A 20,798-nucleotide genomic window follows, 5' to 3' on the forward strand; every position below is an offset into this window, starting at 1 on the left:
CTTCTCACATACGAGGTCCTGGGTTCAATCCCCAGCCCCCAGTACCTCAAAAAAGAAGTGTCTTAGAGACTTCTGTGAAGGATGGTGAGTTTAGCATAAGTATCTACTCATTTGTCTCCTGAAACCCTTGACATATGATGTTAAATATACTTCTTGTAAGGCCATAACAGTAAGAAAATTTTGGAAGCTAGAAAGATGTAGGAGTGGCTAATATTTTAGCAAACCCAAGAACATGGTGTCCTAAGTTAACAGAGGAAAAGACCAAAATCCAACCTGATTGACTTCACAGAATTTCCCAAAGGCTCATCAGTAATTATGACACAAGTATCTCTGGAATTGAGGATGGAAGGGGGACTTAATATAAAGAGCATCTGTTGAAGTATGATCCTCAGGTGTGTCCCATCCATCACTGCACGCCCCCCCCCACAACCAGGCAATTAACCCTGCCCCACCCTGGCAGAAGACTGGAGGGTCTATTCTGAAGTAAGGAGAGTATCAGACATAATTTAGGATGGGGTACCATACTGAAACAAGAAGATTAAGTGAATGTATGCACAATGGAAGCTGTGACAGTCTCAGTCCTCATCCTCCAACGACTCCTAGAATGTCATCAAATAGGCCATTAGCCCTCTGGCAGAGTTTGAAGGGAATTCTCTGGGATCAGCCCCAGAAGATAGACTTTGAGATACTGACACTGAGCATTCCTTGGTGAAATGAAGTCACCCTCTAGCAAGGGTTCTTAACAAGGGGTCCGTGAGTTTGAATTTAAAATAAAAAAACATTACTTTTGTGGGGATGTGTTGGTGTGGGTGTGGCATATTTATTAAATATACACAGTATAATGTGGACCTATTAAGGGGTCCGTGGTTTTCACCTGATTGGCAAAGGAGTCCGTGGAACAAAGAAGGTTAAGAACTCCTGCCCTATAGAGAAGATGACAGTGAACAAGCCCTACCCAAAAGCCAGAATTTTAAATCAGCTTCTTATTGCCCTACTCTTAGACATGAGTAGACAATAATCAACGTATCTGATAAATACTGCTAACATGAAAGTAAGAGACCAAAATAAACAACAAATCAACTTAGAGAAAACAGAAACTATGCAGAGAAAAACAATAAAAAAACTCACTAATATCCTCAAATGGATAACATACTACAACCTTTGAAACACATAAGAAATCATGGGAAAAGATTTCCCCAAGAAAATGAAATTGATAAAATACCTGAGGTATTTGAATATCACAACAGGTAATTTAGATAAATGCTGGAGAGTTTGAAGTTGAAATATGTATGAACATAAAAATCTAAGCAAAACAGAAAACAAAACATTATTTGCTGTAATGAAAACAAAATGTTGCATGGAAAAAGGAATCATGATTTACTAAATGCCTCAGCTCTGAAAAGCTTTTATGGCCAAAATAATGTAAACACAACCTATTGCTTTAATCAAAGTAATTTTCTAATTCTATTGGGAAGATGGGGGAATGGGGAAGTGCTTATGGCAAAGATGCAAGGAAGGAAAGAGGCTTAAATTCCTATGTCCCATTGTAGAAAATTAATAGATTTGTCTAAAATGGAAAAATCCTTAAGCAGGAATATAAGCATGCTATTTAGAGATATGAGCTAAGAGTTATAAATGGTCGAAAATGGTTGTCTCTGAAAGGAGGAAATGGGTCAGAGGAAAAGGGTGGGAATTGCTATTTTTTGTAACAAAACATATAGGACTATTTGAATGTTTTATATTACATACTTGTATAACATTGATAAAAATAAAAATGTATTAAAAAGTACCTAACCGTGAAGTCGGTCAGTAAAATAAGGAATCAATAGATGGATCTGGCACCTGGCAGAGAGTCCACATGGACATCAATAACCCCAAGACAACTGCTGGAAGACCCCACCCCACAAGATCCTGCCATACAGAATGAAGACTTCTTCTGGAAGCCAGAAGAAGCCCGGATATTCCCCAAGGATTTTATCATTGGGCCCTCAGAGGGAATTGATGGGTGGGGTAATCAATCAGAACAGCAAATAGCTGGAACTCCTCCCCTCCCATTAGAAAGGGGTGGAAGGGGTGGAATAATTAACAGTTCAAAAAACCAGGCGCTAGGCCTGAATGGGTGCTCTTGCACTCTCCTACCTGTGGACCTCGGTTCTGCCCTCTGCGCAAAGCTCTTGCCATTTTTCCTCTGCCATGTAGCCACACAAGTAAATCTGGGGATATATCACCTATAATGGGAAATTGTAGCCTGTAAACCAGCCCTCTTTATCACTTTTCAGCCCCTTCCTCTCCACCTGGGACCACTGATCTGTTATTCTCTCCCATTTCTCTTCCCTCCCTACCTGAATAAATTACTGGCCTAACTCACCTGACATACTCTTCAAATTTATTTCTGCAGGCTAGTCAAGAACCTACATAAAATCCGGTAACAAATGTGCTAGCTTTCCTCCCTACTGTGTCTCTCTCCCTCCCTCTCTTTCTTCTTTCTTTTCTTTCTTAACCTTTCTCTCTCTGTAAAATGGGAGTTTTACCTCTCACTTTACAGGTCTATTGTGATGTTATAGAAGACAAATATAAAGTACATAGCAAACTGCTTTAAATAAATGAAAATGAGGATGGGAAAGTTATTTTTCATTTGTAATATATCAAAACTGTACCTTTGTGGTCTCTGCTTCTTCTGCCTATCCTCTAAATATTAGTGTTCCTCAGAGATCTCTTCTATTCCCTCTCCTCTTCTCCCTTTACACCCTTTCTCAGGGCAATGTAATTCATTCCCACTGCTCGTTACCATGCTGATGGCTCCTAAATCTTCACCTCTAGACTAGGCCTCTCTCTCGATCTACAGATCTAACTATTTACTAGAAAATCTCTAACTGAATCTCATGAAATTTGTCTCATTCATGTCTCATGAACTTCAACAGGTTCAAAGTGAACCCATTATATTTTCTTCAAAATATCTGGGAATCACCCTTCTCTCCATCTTTTCTCTCACCCAGCCTCATCCAATCAAAGATGAGATTAACCCCATCTCTTTAATATCCGTCAGTCTATCCATTTGTCTGTCTCCACTGCCACATCTCTAGTTCAGGCACCTGTCTTCCTCCATCTGCATTCCTGCAGTTTCCTCCTAAAGGTTTCCCCACCACTTATTTTGCTCCCTTTAATCGTTTCCACATTATAAGCTTTAGTGTTACTTCCTCTGAGAATCATCATTGACTCCCTCTAGCAAGTTGGGTACCTCTTCCCTGCACTCCCAGAGCACCCTGTATTTCCCTTATTACTTTTATTCTGTGGTTAAATGACACTCTTCCAGTGTGCAAATCATCCTTGTCTTGCTTCTGTCATGGTTTGACCAAAGATAGTATGCAGTAAAGGGCACAACCTACCAGCCCTGATTATGGAGTTCTTCTCATGTTAGTAGTATTATAAGGAGGAAAACCACAAGAAAAGGAAGATAAATGGAACAACAGGTAGCCTCCTTTGTTCTGAGAACAGAAAAGTGCTGGGAGATGTTTGGGAGGGGTTTATTTAATGGACAAAGGATGTGCTCATAAGAAGATGGTCTTGGATTACAGATAGTAGGACTGGCAGTGAGTCTGCATATTTTCTCTGATACTATGGACTAGAGCACTTCCTGTTAATCTGGTCATGGTCACTGAAAAATAAACTGAATTTTATTGGGTCCACATTGCCTCACCTGTCTTGCCTAATATAATCACTATGCAGAAGGAAACCGGTTTAGAGGGAAGAGCAGTGAAGAGTCTACACACTAAACACACTACTTTCTTCACATCTAAACAGTTTTTCCTTATAAAATTCTATAAAAACACTGAAAACTAAATTACCTGTTTTTAGAAGCTGGAGAACAGGTTTGTTAACTGCACTATTTGGTGGGAGAGCTAGATTCCCACTCAGTGTATGAATAAATTCTTCAACTCTTTCCTCATCAACCTCTTGTGCTAGAGGATTTGAAATCATTTCATCTTTTGGCCTATTAAAAAATATATATATATATTTATATATGGGAAGTGGATTTGGCTCAACAGATATAGAGCATCCACCTACCACATGGGAGGTCCAAGGTTCAAACCCAGGGCCTCCTGACCCATGTGAAGAGCTGGCTCACGCGCAGTGTGGATGTGTGCAAGTAGTGCTGTGCCACACAGGGATATCCCTTGCATAGGGGAGCCCCACGTGCAAGGAGTGCTCCCCGTAAGGAGAGCCACCCAGCGTGAAATAAGTGCAGCCTACCCAGGTTGGCACCGCATACACGGAGAGCTGATGCAGCAAGATGATGCAACAAAAAGAGACACAGATTGCTAGTGCCACTGACAAGAATAGAAGCGGACACAGAAGAATACACAGTGAATGGACACAGAGAGCAGACAACCAGGGGGTGGGGGGTAGGGCGGGGAGAGAAATAAATAAAAAATAAATCTTAAAAAAATATATACATGTGTTAACCAAGTACTCAAGGTTAACATCACCAGTGATAAGTCCTAGTGATACCATGTACCACCCAATATGATGTAATGAGAAAGATACTTCACTTTTGGCTGTGTTCTTCCCCAAAACATAGAAGCTCAATCTAGTTATGGGAAAAACATCAGACAAACAAACTGATGCACATTCTACAAAATACCTAACAAATACTCTTCAAAAGAGTCAAGGGTCATGAAAAACGAGACTGAAAAACTATCATGGATCAGAGATTAAGGAGACATGAATACTAAGTGCAATATGGTATTCCAGATGAGATCCTGAACATAAAAAGGGCATTAGTGGATAAACTGGTGAAACTTGTAGTTAAAAGTAGTATACCAATGTTAATTTCTTAGTTTTTGACAATTGTACCATGCATGAAGTTGATATTAGAGGAAACTGAATGAAGTGTATATGTACTAATTTTGAAACTTCTCTAAATCTAAACTTATTCCAAAATTAAAAGGTTATTTTTTTAAAAATCATTAGGGTTCAAACAATAAAACTAAATACCTATCTTACAGCACACAAAAAATAATGTCTATTTATGTTAAAGACAGAAAAGTAAGGAAAAAAACTACACATATGTGAGAGTATATTTATGAACTTGAGTAAGTAAAATACAAAAGCAAAAATTGGCAAATGAAAAGATTGATAAATTTTTTTTAAAGATTTATTTTTATTTATTTCTCTCCCCTACCCCTCCCCCCCCCTCAGTTGTCTGCTCTGTGTCCATTCGCTGTGTGTTCTTCTGTGTCCGCTTCTATTCTTGTCAGCGGCACTGGGAATCTGTGTCTCTTTTTGTTGCGTAATCTTGCTGCATCAGCTCTCTGTGTGTGTGGTGCCATTCCTGGGCAGGCTGAACTTTCTTTCATGCTGGGTGGCTCTCCTTACAGGGAGCACTCCTTGCGCATGGGGCTCCCCTACATGGGGACACCCCTGCATGGCACCGCACTCCTTGTGCACATCAGCACTGCATATGGACCAGCTCCACACAGGTCAAGGAGGCCCTGGGTTTGAACTGTGGACCTCCCATGTGGTAGGCGGACGCTCTATCCATTGAGTCAAGTCTGCTTCCCAAGATTGATAAATTTGACTACATCAAAATGAAAAATTTCCATAGAACAAAAATGTCACAAATAGGTAAGATGGGAAAATAAAATGTGTAATATAATTAATACTAAAATCTATCAGAATCAATAAGTAAAATATACAGCCTATTATTTAAATGGATGAGCAGTATGAATAGGCAATTCACAGAAAAGGAAATACAAAAGGCCAATAAACTTGAAAATACAATCTATGGAAATTTAAAATAAAAAAATAACATATTGTTTTTCACCTATTAGAGAGGCAAAAAAAAAAAAAAACTATCAGGGAAGTGGACATGGCTCAACTGATAGAGCATCCACTTACCATATAGGAGGTCCAGGGTTCAATACCCAGGGTCTCCTGGCCCATGTGGTGAACTGACTCACACACAGTGCTGCTGCGCACAAGGAGTGTTTGCCATGCAGGGGTGCCCCCGCATAGGGGTGCCCCACAAGCGAGGAGTGTGCCCTGCAAGGAGAGCCACCCCGTGTGAAAAGCACAACCTGCCCAGGAGTGGCGCCGCACATACAGAGAGCTGACGCAGCAAGATGACACAACAAAAAGAGACACAGGTTCCCAGTGCTGCCTGACAAGAATGCACGTGGACACAGAAGAACACACACTGAATGGACACAGAGAGCAGACAATTGGGGGGGGGAGGGGAAAGGGGAGAGGGGGAAGGGGAGATAAATAAAATAAATCTTAAGAAAAGATAATATCAAGTTTGGGAGAAGGTATGATTAACAAATAGCCTCACGCTATGTAAAAATCTGGAGAGCAATTTTCTCAGTATATATTAAAATTTTTTAAGCAATTAGGCTTCTTGGTATCTACTTCAGAGTATATGTAAATTTTGCAGGGAGGCATTGTTTATCAAGAAAAGAAATTGAAGATGACCTTAATGTCCATCATAGGCAAACAGGGGAGAGTGGATGTGGTTCAAGTGATTGAATACCTGCTTCTCATATGGAAAGTCCTGTGTTTGGTCTCTGGTGCCTCCTAAAAAAGAAACAAACAAACAAGCAAACAAATGAAAAAACCAGCTCAGGGGAGTTGATGTGGCTCAGTGGTTGGACACCAGCTTCCTACATATGAGGTCCCAGGTTCAATCCCTGCGTCCCAGTATCAAAAAAAAAGGGAAATAGTTACATAATCTGTGGATTATGCAGCAGATAAACAATGAGATAGGCCAATCATCCAAAATGAATAATTTCCAAAACATATTGTTTAAATTTTAAAAGCAATTTATAAAGCAATAGTAGGATGTAATTTTGTAAGAATATACACAAACAATGCTATAAACTATCTATGAGTACATGACAATTTGGAAACATACTAAACTGATAACAATGATTAATTCTAGGTAAAATGGAGGAGTCTAGAAATGAGGGGAGAGATCATTTGGAATCTTAGACTGTATGTGTGTATGTATATATATATTTTTTTCACAGTTAAATAAACCATTTAGGGAAGCAGATATGGCTTAAGCAGTTGGGTGCCCACCTACCACATGGAAGGCCCTGGGTTCGGTTCCTGGTGCCTTCTCAAAATGATAAACAAGACAGCAAGCTGATGTGACAGGTTGGTGCGGTGAGCTGATGCAACAAGATGACATAACAAGATGATGCAATGAGATGATGTAACAAAACACAATGAGAGACACAACAAGCAGGAAGTGGAGGTAGCTCAAGTGATTGTGTACCTCCGACCCACATGGGAGGCACCAGGTTTGTTTCCTGGTACCTCCTAAAAAGAAGACAGGCAGCCACAGAGAGCAGAAAGTGAAAACAAACAATGGGAGATGGGGGGAGAAATAAAAAAATAAATCTTTAAAAACATAAACCATTTAATAAACTAAAGTACCACTGGGATACAAGCAGGGATACAATATACCAATGTGTTCATTAGTACAATAATGAATAAATAATTAATTTGTTCATCAGTAACAACCTAAGAAGATAACCAGAGGCTTCCACTACCGAGGAAGAGAATATTTTACAGTTTAATTCTGTGTATCTCCTCCCATTTAAAGAAGAGGTAATCTCAGAGTTATCATTCGAATAAATACAGAAATCAATTATCTTAAAGAAAAAGGAAAAAAGAAGAGAATGACTGTGGCTTTACAACTACAAGTAATAAGGTGTGCAGGGACTGCTTATAAAAAGACACTTCTCACATTTTTTTAAAAAAGGTTTTATTTATTTCTCCCTACCCCCTTGTTGCTTTTCACTTGCTATGTCTGTTCATCTTCCTTGTTTCTTTAGGAGGCAGCAGGAGCTGAACCCAGGACCTCTGATGTGGGAGGGAGGAGTCTAATTGATTCAGCCATCTCTGCTCCCTGCTTTGTTATGTCTCTCATTATGTTTTTTCCTCCCTGCATATCTTATTGAGTCATTTTTTTGAGTCAGTTCACCATGCCTGCCCATTGTGTCAGTTCACTGTCTTCTTTAGGAGGCACCAGGAATCTCTGCCCCCTGCTTTGTTGTGTCTCTCATTATGTGCTTTCTTCTTGTATCTTTGTGTCAGCTTGCTGCACCTGCCTATCACGCCAGCTCGCTGTCTTCTTTAGGAGGCACTGGGATCTGAACCAGTGACCCCCCCATATGGTAGGCAGGAACCCTGTCACCTGAGCCACATCTGCTTCCTTTACTTCTCATATTTAAAGTTTACAACTCCCTGTGAAAACGTTAGTCCACAGTATTTCTAACTAAATATTTTTACTTTAAGGGCTGTTTAATTCCGGAAAATAAAAAGTCATTCATCTTTTTTTTTTTTTTAAAGATTTATTTATTTCTGCCCCTCCCCCCCGCCCCGACCCCATTTGTCTGCTCTTGTGCCCATTCACTGTGTGTCCTTCTGTGTCTGCTTGTATTCTCATTAGGCATCTCTGGGAACCAATCCTGGGATCCTCTGGGGTGGGAGAGAGGTGATTACTCTCTTGCACCACCTTAGCTACCTGTTCTGCTACATCTTATTTTCTCTCCTTTGTGTCTCTTTGCGTCATCTTGCTGTGCTAGCTCTCTGCATCGGCCAGCACTCCAGCACAGGGCAGCATTCCTGTGCAGGGTGGCCCTCCTGCGTGGGGTGGCATTCTCGCACGGGGTGGCATTCCTGCGTGGGCCTGGACTCAGTGTGGGCCAGCTTGCCCTGAAGGCCAGCATGCCCTCACCAGGAGGTCCTGGACATTGAGCCCTGGACCTCCTATATGGTAGATGGGAGTCCAACTGCTGGAGCCACATATATTGCACTGCCATTTTTTTTCCTATGTCTGAATCTCAGACCACATAATGTTGGATAATTACATTGAATTTATTACAACCAGGGACCTAAATGTAACCTCAAGTTGGACAATGGAATACAAAAGAAGAAAACTGCTGACTTACTAGAAATTCTCTTTATAAGAAAATTTGCAAGAATGCAAAAGCAATGGATACCTCTTATATGACAATGCATACTTGCTCTATAAAGCACTTTCCACATTTGTGATTTGTCTCTAATTCACTGAGGGCAGGGACCATGTTTCATGTTTTATTTCTTATCAATATTATATCCTCAATGCTTGAGATCAGTATAAAGGTTTCCATTTATTGAATTTACAAGTGGAAAGTACCCCAGAGATCATCATCTATAACTAGCAAATAACCAGCATATTTTTTTTTTAAGATCTTGGTTTAATTTTTAAATAGCATTTTAAATTACAGTATCCCCACTTAAAGAAAATAAACAAAATACATCAATAAGTCAGAAGGCACCTATCCACACTACTAAAGTATTTATTACAAAAAAACCCACAAAACTAAACCACTACAGGCTTATCTAAATAACAAGTCCATGATGCCTTTCAAATGATTCTATTTACTAAAACTGAAGCAGGCTAGTAAAATAGGAAATGAATAGATGGATCTGGAACCTGGCAGAGTCCATGTGGACATCAATAACCCCCAAGATGGCTGCTGGGAGACCCTCCCCAAGATTCTGCCACTCAGAAGACTTCCTCCAGAAGCCAGGAGAAGCCCAGATATTCCTCAAGGACTTTATTATTGGGCCCTGGGAGATTGATGGGAGAAATAAGCAATCAAAATGGTAAACAGCTGGAACTCCTCCCCTGCCATTAGCAAATGGGTGAGATAATGGTAGTTCAAGAAGGCCAGTACAAGGCCTAAGCTCTCTCTCTCTCATGCACTCTCTCACCTGTGGACCCATTCCTGCCCTCTGTGCACCGCTCTCGCTGTTCTTCCTCTGCCAAGTGGCCACGCAAGTAAAACCTGGGCATTTATAACATATAAAGGGAAATTGTAGCCTGTAAATCAGTCCTTTTTATTACTTTTAAGCTCCTTCCTCTCTACCTGGGACTGTTGATCTATTACTTTTTTCCCATTTCTCTTCCCTCCTTACCTGAATATATTACTGGCCTAATTCACCTTACATGCTCATGAAATTCATTTCTGCAGTATAGTCAAGAGCTTAAATAAAATCTGGTAACAAAACTACACTTAAAATAATTTTTTTCATTATTATATTTAATGAAAATCAAGCATTCAAAAGAAAATAAAATCTTAAAAATACCTATTGAGACAACTGGAAACAATCATGACAGGAAATAAAAGTCTTAGATTCCATTTAAACAATTAATCCTTTCAAAATTACTCACAATGATCAAAATTCAGGAATTTTCACGTTTTTTCCCCCTCAAAGAAAGCTTACTCTGAACAAAGCCATAAAACAGACAAAATCAGACCTACTCCAATAAAGATTAGGCTTTTTAAGGCCCTTAACTCTTTATACTTCCATGCCCATTTCAGCAGTCCCTATTGCTTGTATTTCACTTCAGTGGAACCCTAGTGTTCCTGAAAAACCTGTTTCTATTGCAACTACTAAGATCACTTCCTCCCCGTATGAATTTCATTAAAAGCCAATTTAAAAAGAACAAATCTTTTTTGATAATATATCATTCACTAGTACTGTTTTCTTTTCTAACATTTCAACTTTAAAAAAACTAGTAAAACCATCTTTCTGAAATAAAAATCAGCACAAACTTAGCTTTCTGATTAAAGATAAATTATATGTTGCTGCCGCCTTTCTCCGCCCCTCCTCCCCTTTCAGCCCCCGCCGCCCTTCCCGCCAGTCCCGCCCATATTGCCAACCTACAATCTGCCCTCTTCCCCAGTAACTGGTTACCTCAGGTCTATCCATCAGCTTCAGCCTGTCCACAGCCGCCCCTTAGCCAACCCTCCCTTCATCACGCCCCTCCCTCTACCCAACCCTATATAGCTAAGTGTACTTCCGTAATAAAGCAGACCTGTTCTTGCGCTCAAGCGGTCTCCGTGGTTTTTCCCCAACCGCGCGTCCCCCACGCCTGGAGAACCGGTGCTCCCTCTTGGGGCACCCCCCGCCGGTGGTTCGGCAGGAGCAAGCCCCCCCGACTCTTGGGCCTGAGCGAGGACGAAACCCTCTCGCTCAGCTACAATATGTGACATTTCCTAAACTAACCTCCAATCTCTTTCTTTAGGTTTAGATAGGTCTCAGTTATAAAAAGGATGACTAATAAAAACAAAACAAAACAAAGGATGAATGAACAGACATCAATTACTTTGGAATATTAGCACCTTAAGGATGCCTTTAGCATCTTTCACCTCAGAAGGACTTTATCAGATCTTATCTAAAGCCTGGATTAAAGCTTTTGCATCATGTGTATCTGACAATTGACAGTGTATCTCCACCACACCAAGCAGTTTTCTTCCTTAGGGTGCAATCTTCAAGGTCATGATACTTTGCAGCCTTCCAGCATGACCTCTGCTAAACAAGCTGTGAACACAAACTTTGTCATAGCTCAGATAAAGAAACTGGCAGACAGTGATAAAGCCTAATTTCACTCCCTCCCTAGGCAGGTAAATAGATTTCAAATTAGTCAAAAAACCTTGCATGTAAAGCAAAAAAGGACTCAGCAGAATTCACCTGAAGGTTTGTTGATTTCAATGTCTAGCACTTCACCATTCTACAGCTGTGCCTTCTCTGGCTCTTCCACATATTCTATGTGGTCTTCTGTCAGCTCAGCACCCTGGACTTCAAACTGTTTTTCTTGAGTACACAATTCAGAGTCACTAGATTTGTGATAAACTATTTCATCCTCTTCTTGTTCATATTTGGATTCTTGTTCTCCAGATTGGTCATTAATGCTTTCAGGCAGTTCAAATCATGCCACCATGCCAGATGTGGTATTAAGACTAATTGTGACAACCTGAAAGTGGAAATTTTCCTCATTTTCATTATCACCTTGTAAAATGATCATTTAGTTCATCTGACAAGTCTGATTCATTTTGCCAGATAGCAATTCTTCTCCAAGTAAATCATCTTCCAGTTCATGTCCGAGTCCTCACTGCATCTTTCAGCACCAGGTTTATCAGACTGATCTATCAAACTGATCAAAGTCATCATCTCCAGCTCCTCCGCCTCTCCTAGGGCGACCTCCATCTGTCTTGCTGAGATTGCCTTCAATCTTGCCCCACCAAACCTCAAACCAGCTGGCAGGTGATGGACCTGACCTGGGTGGGGACCAGGGAAAGGTGGAAGACTATGGGGTAGAGGAGGGATTGTGGGCAAGGACTGGGTGTGTGGAGAAGGAGAGAGGAGAGGTCCTGCAACTGGTCATCCACACCAGCCCTTCTCATCTGCAGGAAAAAAACCCCACCAAATTATCTCAACATGTCTGCTGGTTTATGTGTATATATTTTTACAAGGAAAATATTTTATTTAAAAAAATGTATAGGGGGGATAGTGGATGTGGCTTAAGCAATTGGGCTCCCATCTACCACATTGGAGGTCCAGGGTTCGGTTCTTAGGGACTCCTGGTGAAGGCAAACTGGCCTGGACAGAGTGCTGGCCCATGCAGGAGTGCTGGCTCAGGCGGCAAGCTGGCCCAAGCGGAGAGCTGGTGCAGCAAGATGCTGCAACAAAGAGAGACAGAGGGGATAGACAGTAAGAGACTCAGCAGACCAGAGAGCTGAGGTGGCACAAGAGATTGAGCACTGCTCTCCCACCCACCTCTCTCCCACCCCGGAAGGTCCTGGGATCAGTTCCCAGTGCCACCTAAAGAGAAGACAAGCAGACAGAGAAGAACACACAGCAAATGGACACAGAGAGCAGACAATGAGGGCGGTGGAGAGAAATAAATAAATAAAATCTTTTTTTCCCCAAAGATTTATTTTTTATTTTATTTCTCTCCCCTTCCCCACCCCTGCCAGTTGTCTGCTTTCTGTGTCCATTCACTGTGTGTTCTTCTCTGTCTGCTTGTATTCTTGTCAGCAGCACCTGGAATCTGTGTCTCGTTTTTTGTTGCGGCATCTTGCTGCATCAGCTCTCTGTGTGTGCAGTGCCACTCCTAGGTGGGCTGCACTTTTTTTCGCACTGGGTGGCTCTCCTTACGGGGTGCACTCCTTGCACGTGGGGCTCCTCTATGTGGGGGACACCCCTGTGTGGCACGGCACTCCTTGCACACATCAGCACCATGCGTGGGCCAGCTCATCACACAGGTCAGGAGGCCCTGGGTTTGAACCCTGGACCTCCCATGTGGTAGGCGGACATCCTATCCGTTGGGCCAAATCTGCTTCCCAATAAATAAAATCTTAAAAAAAAAATCTATAGGTGGAGTAGATGTGGTTCAAGGTGTTGAGTGCCTGCTTCCCACATTGGAGGTCCAAGATTAGGTCCCCAGTGCCTCCTAAAAACAAACAAATAAACAAAAACATAAACAACAATCAAAGGAGAAAAAAACACACAAAACAAAACAAAAGAACTCAGGGGAGCTGACTGGCTCAGTGTTCAGACCAGCTTCCCCCATACAAGGTCCTGGATTCAATCCCCGGCCCTGGTACCTTAAAAAACAACAACAACACAACAAATTACAACAGTAATTTCTTGTTTGTTTGTTTTTTTTTTTTTAAGAACATTTTAGTCCCATCTATCAATTTTTACAATCTCAACAATAATATACTAACCCTCTAAAACATATATCACAACCACTCCTTCAAATTTCTTACCCAGGAAGCCCTAAATTTATATGGGAAACTGAAATGAGCTGCACCAAGTACATAGCACTCAATGACACATACTGTATGTCTTCAATGAAAATTTGAATGGCTGAGTAAATGAGTGAATGAATGAGTGAGCTAGTGACTATAAAAAATATCTATTTTGGAAAGTATAGTTGCAGTCTCAAACTAAGGAAATTATAAGGAAACTCTGCCATTTCACGGAGTAAAAGGGAAAAAAGTTGACCGAATTAAGATTGAAGAAATTTGTGTTATAGTCCTGATAATCAAATCACTAAGGCCCACTGGGCCTGTGTTATTATTATTATTTTCTGAAAATAATACTGCCCGTCCTTTTTACCTCATAGAGATATGGGGGAAGGAGGCCGAAATAAGATCATAAGATTTTGAAAAATGCTGTGCACATGAGCACTGCACATGGGCCAGCTCCACAGGGGTCAAGGCCAGGGGTTTGAACCACAGACCTCCCATGTGGTAGATGGACACCCTAACCACTGGGCCAAGTCTGCCACCTTGAAGAACTTTTAAAACCAGCCATCAAGATGTTTAATTAGGTGGTTATCATAGCTCTGCCCAAGTACTGATAGTGCAGAACTGGTCCATGACAATGGACCCCCACCCCTCTAACCCAACTCATCTGGTCTATGTGACATTTGGGTGATAGTAAGAAGTTTTATAATGTATAAATTCCAGGAATAACCTATATTAAAATTTTAAGGAAACTAAATTTATAAGGCGAGCAGTTTGACAGAATTACTATAAATATCAATAATGCCATGTTAATACTCTTATTGTTAGCTCACTCAACCTAGGTTTCCTTTTTTTCTCTAATATACAAGATAACTAACCACTCCATTATCTGTGCTTATGCTTGCACCTTTTTCCAGGCACTCTTCTTTTAGACAAATTAATTTTGTACATTTATTCTAAGTTGGCTTTGAGACTAACTTTAAATTTTGGTGGATGCCTTCACAACTTAAAATTACTTTGCATTATATATTCTAAATATCAAATGTAATATCGAAAATTACTTATATCATTGCAGTTGTGTGCAGAAAATTTAGAATTGTACAATATTAGGACACATTATTTTGATTATCAATTAATATTACAAATTCTTCATGATACAAATTATTTTTCTAATTTGGACATAAAAATAAATATGTTCCTTGACAATCACCCTGACAGATGGTGAAATACCTGCAATTAGCTAGTTCAATTCTTTGAAGAATTATGACATTATTAAACATGATAGGCATAAAAATGTTACAAAAGTGTTAATTTTTATTACATAAGGACTGAAATTTCAAATATGCATTTTAATTATTTATTAAAATTTATTTATGCATTATCTGTTTCCAGAAAGGATTTCAGGCTTATAATAAAAGACACAGTAATATATTTAATAGAGTATCACCAAAAGAGGACAAATTAGGATTCTAAAAAAGGAGAAATATTCTAAGGTTAACATAGTTGCTATTATGGGGTAAAAAATTTTTGCTCTGAGTTTTCAGATAACTTTGGCTTTCGTTTTAACATTGGCTAAGGCATTTTTTGAAATTAGGAAGCATAGCAATTCCTTGGAGGAGGTCAAAGTGTTTCTTGGTTTTATAAATTATGAAAAATTTCATATATGAAAGTGTTTTCCACAACAGTTTTAGAGCAAATGCAGAAGTGGATTTAACTTTTACACAGCTATTTCTTTTATTGACTTCTGAAAAAAAACTGAAAGCATAACATTAAGGTGTAGCTCAATGAGGGCAGTTCTGTTAGGGTCTAACCACAGCATTGGTTAACACTAACCTTGAAGTTTCCTTTGCTTTTATTTCATCATTTAACCCATCCTTAGGATCCTTTTTCTTTTGCAAAAAAACATGAGATGATTTACTGCCTATAAATCTGTAGAGACTACTCTTTGAATCTTCAAACTCCAATTCCTTTTCATTTTTTGAATAGCTTCATTCCTACAGGTTCTAATACTCTGTGATTCATTAGAACTTGGCAAAGGTGAACTCTTTTAAGACAAGAAATGTCACTGATACTTAGGCACATATTTTGCATAAGATGACTTAATACTACTTCTTTTTTTTTTTCATATTTTTTTCACTGTATTTTCAAAGTAGCTTTAGGTAACAGAAAAGTCGCATCGAAAATATAAGGGATTCTCACATACCCCACCCCTACCCCTCTCACATGTTTCCCTATTAATAACATCTTGCATGAGTATGGTACATTTGTTACAATAGATGAAAAAATATTAAAGCAGACTTAATACTACTTCAACAGCATCAGACCAGTAAAGCGTTCTTTGTATGTTTGTAATTGATGCCACCATCTTTTTATTTCCACTTGGGTCTGAAGGGAGTGAATACCACCATCCCATAATTTAGTGGCTTGAACAGGATGAGAGCATTCTTTTAAAAAAAATCAAACATGTTTCTAACAAATTTAGATTGCACAAATATATGTAGGTTTTCAGCTTTAACAACAGCGTGCTTTTTTGGCAGTATATCTGCTGCCAGTTTCTTTCCTCATCTCTCACCTTATGTAAACCATAATATATTTACTAAACTTGTAACACAGTATTTGTCTGCCAATAAAACAAGTAAACCTAGGAACTTGCTTTACCAATGTGAACTATATTATGTTAACTTACATACTCAACATTACATCATTAACTACCAACCATACTTACTCATGAAGAGTATTATTTCAGGACACATTTAAAAGGAATATAAGGAAGTGGACTTGGCACAGTGGTTGGGGCATCCGCCTACCACATGGGAGGTCCGCGGTTCAAACCCCAGGCCTCCTTGACGCATGTGGAGCTGGCTCGTGAGCAGTGCTGATGCGCAGAAGGAGTGCCCTGCCACGCAGGGGTGACCCCTGGGTAGGGGAGCCCCACGTGCAAGGAGAGCATCCCATGAGGAGAGCCGCCCAGCGCGAAAGAAAGTGCAGCCTGCCCAAGAATGGCGCCACACACACGGAGAGCTGACACAGCAAGATGATGCAACAAAAAGAAACACAGATTCCCGGTGCCGCTGAAAATCAGGATAGACGTGGTCACAGAAGAACATAAAGTGAATGGACACAGAGAGCAGACAACTGCGGGGGGAGGGAAGGGGAGAGAAATTTAAAAAAATAAATAAATAAAAGTAATACACAGGAGGGGAAGTGGCTCAAGCAATTGAGCACCTGCCTCTCACACGGGAGGTCCCAGTTTGGGTTTCTCGTGCCTCCTAAAGAAAACAGACAATGAGTAAACACATGAGCAAAAACAGATGAGGGAACCAACTCAGGGAGTTGATGTGGCTCAGTGGTTGAGTGCTGCCCTCACATCTTCCGCATATGAGGTGTCCAGTGTTCAATTCTTGGTCCTGATACTAAAAAAAGAAAAAAAAAAAGGAATACACACATTTTTAGTCTTTTTTTTGTCTTTATTTTTTTAATATTACATTAAAAAAATATGAAGTCCCCACATACCCCCCATCCCCCTCATCCCACTCCCCCCCATAACAACAATCTCCTCCATCATCACGAGACATTCATTGCATTTGGTGAATACATCTCTGAGCACCGGTGCACTTCATGGCCAATGGTCCACATCATAGCCTACACTCTCCCACATTCCACCCAGTGGGCCATGGGAGGACATACAATGTCCAGTAACTGTCCCCACAGCACCACCCAGGACAACTCCAAGTCCCAAAAATGCCCCCATATCTCATCTCTTCCTCCCACTCCCTACCCCCAGCAGCCACCATGGCCACTTTCTCCACACCAAGGCCACATTTTCTTCGATTACTAATCCCATTAGTTCATGAATAGAATATCAATAAGTCCACTCCAATCCACACTCCATTCTTCCATCCAGTGGTCCCTAGAATGGCTGTGTCCACTCCACATCCATATCAAGAGGGGGCCTAGATTCCACATGAATGCTGGATGCAACTCTCCTGCTTTCAGTTGCAGGCAGTCTTGGGTCCCTGGTGTGGTGGTTGACCTTCTTCACCTCCATTTTAGCTGAGTGGGGTAAGTCCAATAAACCAGAGTGTAGGAGTTGCAAGTCTGTTGAGGCCCAGGGCCTGGCTATCACATGGTCAGTCCAGAGATTCAGGTCCCCTGGGTATACATTAAACCCCAGCACCAACTACAGTTCCAGTAAAAGTAAAAGGAGAGACTTGTGGACAAAGACCACATCTAAGTCCAGCTCCATTGCACAGAAACACAAACTCCAAAGTAGGGCCAACTGACATGGCACTGAACTCCATCTGCCATGACCCTAGAACCTGTGGGTCTCTGTAGCCCTCAGAAGAACCAATACCTGGGGTTGTATCTACTTTATCTGTCTCTGGGACTCTGCTGAGGTGTGCATAAGGGCAACCCCTCTGATAACCTCCTGGCTCTTTTTGGAGACTCATAGCCATATAAACTCATTTGACCTTTCCATTTCCCCCTCTTCTTTAGGTCAAAAAGCATTTTTACCTCCTGCTATTATATGTAGACTGAGATATTCTGCTGGTCCGAGTTGATCCTTTTATTCAAGGTCATTTTCAAGTTACATCATCAGCTGGTACTTGGTAGTAATGCCTCGGCACCAGAGAGGCTCATCCCCAGGAGTCATGTCCCAGGCTAGGGGGAAGGCAACACATTAACATGCTGAGTTTGGTTTCGAGACTGGCCACATTTGAGCAACATGGAGGCTCTCAGGAGGTAACCCTTAGGCACCCTGTGGCTCTAGGCCTTGTTCTTATTTCAGGTGCACAGGCTCACAAGCATAGTCATTAGTATCAAAGGCTCATTATTGGACCTTCATTCTTTTTTGGTCTTTGCCGTTGCACTTGGGGAATTATTGCTGTTCCTTTAGGGACTGTGATAGAGCTCCCCTGGCTAGGAACTCAGCATTCCCTCAGTTGTTGTTCTTCATTGTAACCACTATGAAAGTATCCAAACATTTTTATGTACCCTGGATATATGCCCTGTAGGACTCCCTGCCAACCATGTGTCCCCTATCAATAACATCCCACACCAGTATTCCTCCCCTGCCATTGTTGAACCTCTCTGTGCTCCAAAACTTCTTGAAAAGTGAAACCCAATATATTGCTGGGTTCCATTAATAGTAAAATGGAATACAGTGATGAGTTTAAAGGTTAGATATAGAATACATGTTAATTTAGAAGAATTAAGATAAAAATAAATTGGGGTATCAAAAAATTTAAAAATGGAAAAGCTTTGTTTTTAATATTTTGCCTTCCATCACTGCAATAAGTATTGCCCTGTATGCAAATTGGCAAGGCAACTACTTCCTTCTTTTCCTCAGTGTCTACGTCCTATCTTTTTCTTTCTTTTTTCCTAATTATTAAGTTTATCTTCATGAAAGTTTTAGATCACAGTAATTCATATATACAATATACAGTACTCCCACATATCCAACATAAAACCTTTTCCCTTCCACAGCAATAATCTTTTTACATATTCACATATTTACTGAAACTGGTGTACAGATATTGAGACAATAGCTTTCAAACAAGGTAACATTTGTGTTTACATTGTGGTTTATATTTTAGAGTATACAATTTTCTAAATTTTTAGTTATCTTATGTTTTACATAATGATTTACATTTTAGCCTATCAGCCCCTATATATTTTTGGTGTAATTTTCCATGTCTTATATCCATCCTTACGTACTCTTGTGGAACACTTCTATTGCCCACACAGTTACATTGGTTTCATCTATTCAATACCTCTTTCCCCCTGCCCTTAGGGCCCAGAGTAACAGTCAATCTTCATTGCTTGAGGGGCCATGTTCAGAGACACTTGCAACAGTGTTGAGGGCTTGACATGCTCAACTGCCCTAATGCACTGGGAGCCACCCACATATTTAGTCTTGATTATTATAGAACTGAAGCTTCACTAGGCTTATTCCTTCTTTGTGTCATTTCGACCAAAGGCCAGCTCTTCACCAAAATACTGAGGGCAAAGAAATGAAATAAAAACTAACCAATTTGTCTGTCAGCTGTCCTTGTTTAGAAAAAAGTTTGCTGAGATAAGGAAAATCTAGGAACAATCAAAATGTCCATCAGCTGGGGAATAAATTAATTATGGTATAACCTTACTCTGGAATACTAGGCAGCCATTAGGAAGAATGAGGTAGATCAATGTTTATAGCATAAAAGGATATCAAGAAGTAGGGGGAAAAAGAAACAAACTAAAGAGCTGGGCTGAGCAATTTGTATACTATGATTCACCTATACATGAATTCCTTCTCTACATACAAATATATGTAAATAAATAGAAATGTGGAAGGTAAACTTTAACCACTGTGAAGAAGGATTGTAATGGTGGTTGATGAAAGAGGATGTTCACATATAGAATATATATTCTATATATTTCTGAATTTTTATAGCATATATGTATACATTTTTCATCAAATATTTTAGGATATAATTCATGTAGTACAAAATTCACCCTTGTAAAGCGTACTGTTCAGAGGTTTTTAGTACATTCATAAAATTGTGCAACCATAACCATTTATTTAATTCCAGAACATTTCACTACTCCAAAAAGAAACATCCTACCCATTAGCAGTCACTTCCCATTCCTCCCTGCCCCCATAACATTTTTAAAGCAGTTTTATTGAGGTATATTCACATACCATACACACAGTAAATTTTTAATTAAAAAATTTTTAAGAATGATAAGGGGATATATTGAAACATCTAGAATCTAGATTTTGTGGTGGAATCCAAGATTTCTCTCCTCTATTGACAATGGATAATTGAAAATGGAATGCCCACTTTTTTTTTTAAGATTTATTCCAGCTCGCCTTCACCAGGAGACCCCAGAACCAAACCCGGAACCCTCCATATGGGGTGGGAGCCCAATCACTTGAGCTACATCCACTTCCCAGAACACCCACTTTTATAGAACCTGATATTTATGACAAAAATGAAATAAAAACCTATCAGCCTCAAATTCTTGAGATATTAGCCAGAGACTCTGTGGACATTACGGAGATGGGTGGGGGACGACAGGGCGAGCCGTGGAAACAAGGATATTTTCCATGAACTACCTGCCTCTCTCACCTTCATTAAACAAATAGGCTAAGTTAAAAAAATGGTCCTAGGGTTCAATGAACTGGACGTTTAGTATTTTACCCTAGTTGCTGAAAATGTA

At 40.2% G+C, this 20,798-nt stretch overlaps 1 protein-coding gene across 1 annotated transcript in view; it reads right to left on the reverse strand.

Annotated features, from left to right (window-relative positions):
- DEPDC4 (DEP domain containing 4) overlaps window positions 1–20,798 on the reverse strand; it is a 50,541-nt gene that overhangs the window by 24,942 nt on the left and 4,801 nt on the right. Inside the window, 6 exon segments of the mRNA XM_058308597.2 lie at window positions 2,261–2,282; window positions 3,829–3,991; window positions 15,426–15,565; window positions 15,567–15,703; window positions 15,917–16,044; window positions 16,960–17,005. Of these exon segments, the coding sequence (XP_058164580.2) occupies window positions 2,261–2,282; window positions 3,829–3,991; window positions 15,426–15,565; window positions 15,567–15,703; window positions 15,917–16,044; window positions 16,960–17,005 (636 nt within the window).

The sequence above is a fragment of the Dasypus novemcinctus genome, chromosome 12 (genome assembly GCF_030445035.2).
Source record: "Dasypus novemcinctus isolate mDasNov1 chromosome 12, mDasNov1.1.hap2, whole genome shotgun sequence".
NCBI classification, from domain to species: Eukaryota; Metazoa; Chordata; class Mammalia; order Cingulata; family Dasypodidae; genus Dasypus; species Dasypus novemcinctus.